The sequence below is a fragment of the Empidonax traillii genome, unplaced genomic scaffold, assembly GCF_003031625.1.
Source record: "Empidonax traillii isolate 1590-97213 ecotype Southwest subspecies unplaced genomic scaffold, ASM303162v1 scaffold2015:size83106, whole genome shotgun sequence".
Taxonomy (NCBI): domain Eukaryota; kingdom Metazoa; phylum Chordata; class Aves; order Passeriformes; family Tyrannidae; genus Empidonax; species Empidonax traillii.
The window spans coordinates 75,920-78,824 of NW_020957208.1; the positions used below are offsets into that span (position 1 = coordinate 75,920).

At 41.2% G+C, this 2,905-nt stretch overlaps 1 protein-coding gene across 1 annotated transcript in view; it reads left to right on the top strand.

The window, feature by feature from the left end:
* The window catches only part of LOC114071422 (pituitary adenylate cyclase-activating polypeptide type I receptor-like), a gene marked incomplete at its 3' end in the record, with an annotated part of 65,754 nt that overhangs the window by 61,081 nt on the left and 1,768 nt on the right, over nucleotides 1–2,905 (top strand). The window contains exons 7-8 of the mRNA XM_027909251.1: nucleotides 1,069–1,157; nucleotides 1,751–1,840. Of these exons, the coding sequence (XP_027765052.1) occupies nucleotides 1,069–1,157; nucleotides 1,751–1,840 (179 nt within the window). The remainder of the gene's footprint in view (nucleotides 1–1,068; nucleotides 1,158–1,750; nucleotides 1,841–2,905) is intronic.

Sequence of the window (2,905 nt, forward strand, 5' to 3'; positions counted from 1 at the left end):
TGGTTATCCAGAGCTCTGGTGTTGAATTAAAGGGAGTTATTCCAGCTGGACACCAGAGATGTGGCCTTTTCAGATGGAAATCACATCCATCCATCCATCCTGGAGAAGAGTCCTGCCTGCCTGAGCTGCACTCTAGTGATGCATCTGAAGGAAATTAGGGATTCTATTTATGTGGAGCAGCTTGTTGGCTGATAAGACAACTGCTCTGTTTGTGCTTTGCTTGTTTTTCCTTCTGGTTTAGCTGAGGAGAGGATGATGATCCTCCCACTCCATCCGTCCCACAGATGTCACAGGGACTGGGACAAAAAAACCTCTGTGTGAGCTTGATCTGATTCCTGCAAGGTAGAGGTTGGAGACTGAGCTCATCCTGTAAAAGCTGAGAGAAAACTCTTAAAAGAATAGGAATTTGTGGTGGGTGATTTATCTCCCCAGAGCACACATTTAAAATAGCTCAGTGTGGAAAAAAACCACCCCAAAACAACCTCCAAGTGTCTCTTTGTCCCAGCCAGATTCCAAGATAATTAGATGTCTTCAGTGGAGATGACTGGAACTGGAGGAGGGAGATTCCTTTCCCTGTGATTTCTCATTTCCTCATAGAGAAACAAGCATCAATATCTAGTTAAATTAATATCAGAATTTTGCCAGGTCCTTCCAGCATTGGTCAACTCACTAATAACTTTCAGGGTAGATTTAATGTCCATTGTAAGGAGGTTGAGCTCTGAAATAATGGGTAATTTTCAGAGGGCAGCACCTAATTTATAAACACACAAATAATTTAGAAGATAACTGGTGATTTCAGGGGCTTTTGTTTTGGGGAATGCAGTTGTTGATCACTGAAGAGAGCCTGATTTCCAGGCTGTGGGTGAGGAGTTCCCTCTGAGCATTTATCCTCTTCCAAGTATTTTGAGTTGGGCATCCACAGTGAGGGAACTCAAAAATATCAATTTGGATTTGGTGTGGAATGCATCAGGTGTGGAAAAACAACATTTTTTCATCATTAGTGGTTTCCAAGCTTTAAAAATGCATTTTAACATTAAAATCCTTTCTGTATATGGGTCCTATATTTAGCTTTCACTACCAGTAAATGTTCAAATGAACCTATGTGGGGTAAACTTCTGGAAAATTTGAAGAAAAATTGGCAGGTTTTAAATGCTCAGGTAGAAATGTGATTTTATTTGTGATCCCTCATTCCCAACAGCTTAAAAAAGGGGCTGACCCCAAATGTTCTCCAGCACTTGAACCTTCCCAGATGAATCCTTTGTGTTTGGCAGGACTTTCATTCCCATATGTGAATCCAACCAGCTCTGGTGCATCCAAATGTGTAAGAATCCTCCTGTTAGGGTCAGAAACCCACACTCATATCTGTTAACCCTGGAAAAGCAACTGAGAAATCCAACTTTGGAATAACCATCTCTTACCCTTTGGGGTATTCCTGTCTTTTTTTTTAAAAAGAGACAAATTTACAGCTGTACTGTGGGCAGAGAAACACATCTTAAGGCATTTTCCAAAATGTCTGGGCTGTTTAGGAGGAGGTGCCATTTAAATTACCACAAAAAAAAACTTCTTTTACTTTCATGTAAGTCGGGAAAGGCTGTTAAATAAAGGGACAAAATAGAGAACTTGTATTTTGAACTCAAAATAATTTAGCTACAAGACCAACGTGCCACTCTCTGCCCCCTTCAAAATGATCATAAGGGAATTAACTTCTTTGTTATATCTTTTTCTCTTCCCTTCTCTGTCCCCATCCCATCCTCTCCTCGATGGCTGCAGCTGCTGGGACATGAATGACAACACTGCCCTGTGGTGGGTGATCAAGGGTCCTGTGGTTGGATCCATCATGGTAAGTAGGACCTGGAGCAGACACTTCCCCACCTCTCCTGAGGAGAAATAACCAATTTAAACACCTTCAGCTACCTTCACAAACAGAGGTGTCTGATTCTGGGCATCCTCAGTTGCTTTCCATGCTCCAGGGACAGCATTAGCCAGGTTTTCAGTGATTCCTTTGGGAATTCAAACATCCAGCTCACAGGAATTTATATCAGGTCTGGTGATTCTCCTGGGTAGTGTTTGGAGAGCTCCCTAAATTACAGCGACCTGCAGAGAAATTAGTGACTAAAATTAAATTAAATTAAATTAAAAATAAATCAGTAATTCAGCTGATAACGGTGAAGGGGATGAACATGGAACTTCCACGCTTTACAGGCACATTCCATGAAGGATCACATCCTGGTTTGGGCAATCACTTATACTAGGTTTCTGTTGAACCAAGAATCTTCCAGGGGACAGCTGGGCTTCTCCATCCATTTACAGTCCTTGGTTCAGAGAGAAAATCCATCTGAAATGGATGTACACACCGGCTTTACCTTCTTGCTTCTCCCTTGGGGGGAAAAACTTTGTATAAGGGACCAACTCAAATTTCCACTGTTTTCTTCTGGCTCTGGGGTTGGTGGCAGCCAAGTCTGATGCCAGAGCATTGAAAATAAACCTGATCTTATCATTCTCCAAACTTTTAAAAACTTCTAAACTGAGAAGTCCCTTAGTTCAGAGAAGGGAAGTTAAAGATACCTCTACTGCTGAGATCTTTGCTGTCAGGTTTTGGGGTGCAGGGATCTCTGTTTTTACTCTCTGCACTGGCTGATAATGAAAAATATCGAAACCTTTCCCTTCGTGTTTCTCTTCTCTTGTTCTTGGGTCTGCAGAAATCCTGACTCAATTTACCTGCAGGAAGGGGGGATTTATTTGCCTGCAAAAGGGGTGATAAGATGCTTGTAAACTTCTCCCCTTACTCCTGAGCCTGTAAAGCTTTTAGACTGCAGTTTGGAGAAGAAGACACTGGGAATGTCTCATTTATACTTTAAAAAAAAAAAAATGTTATAATTTTTTAATAATTTTTTCCTTTTTCTTT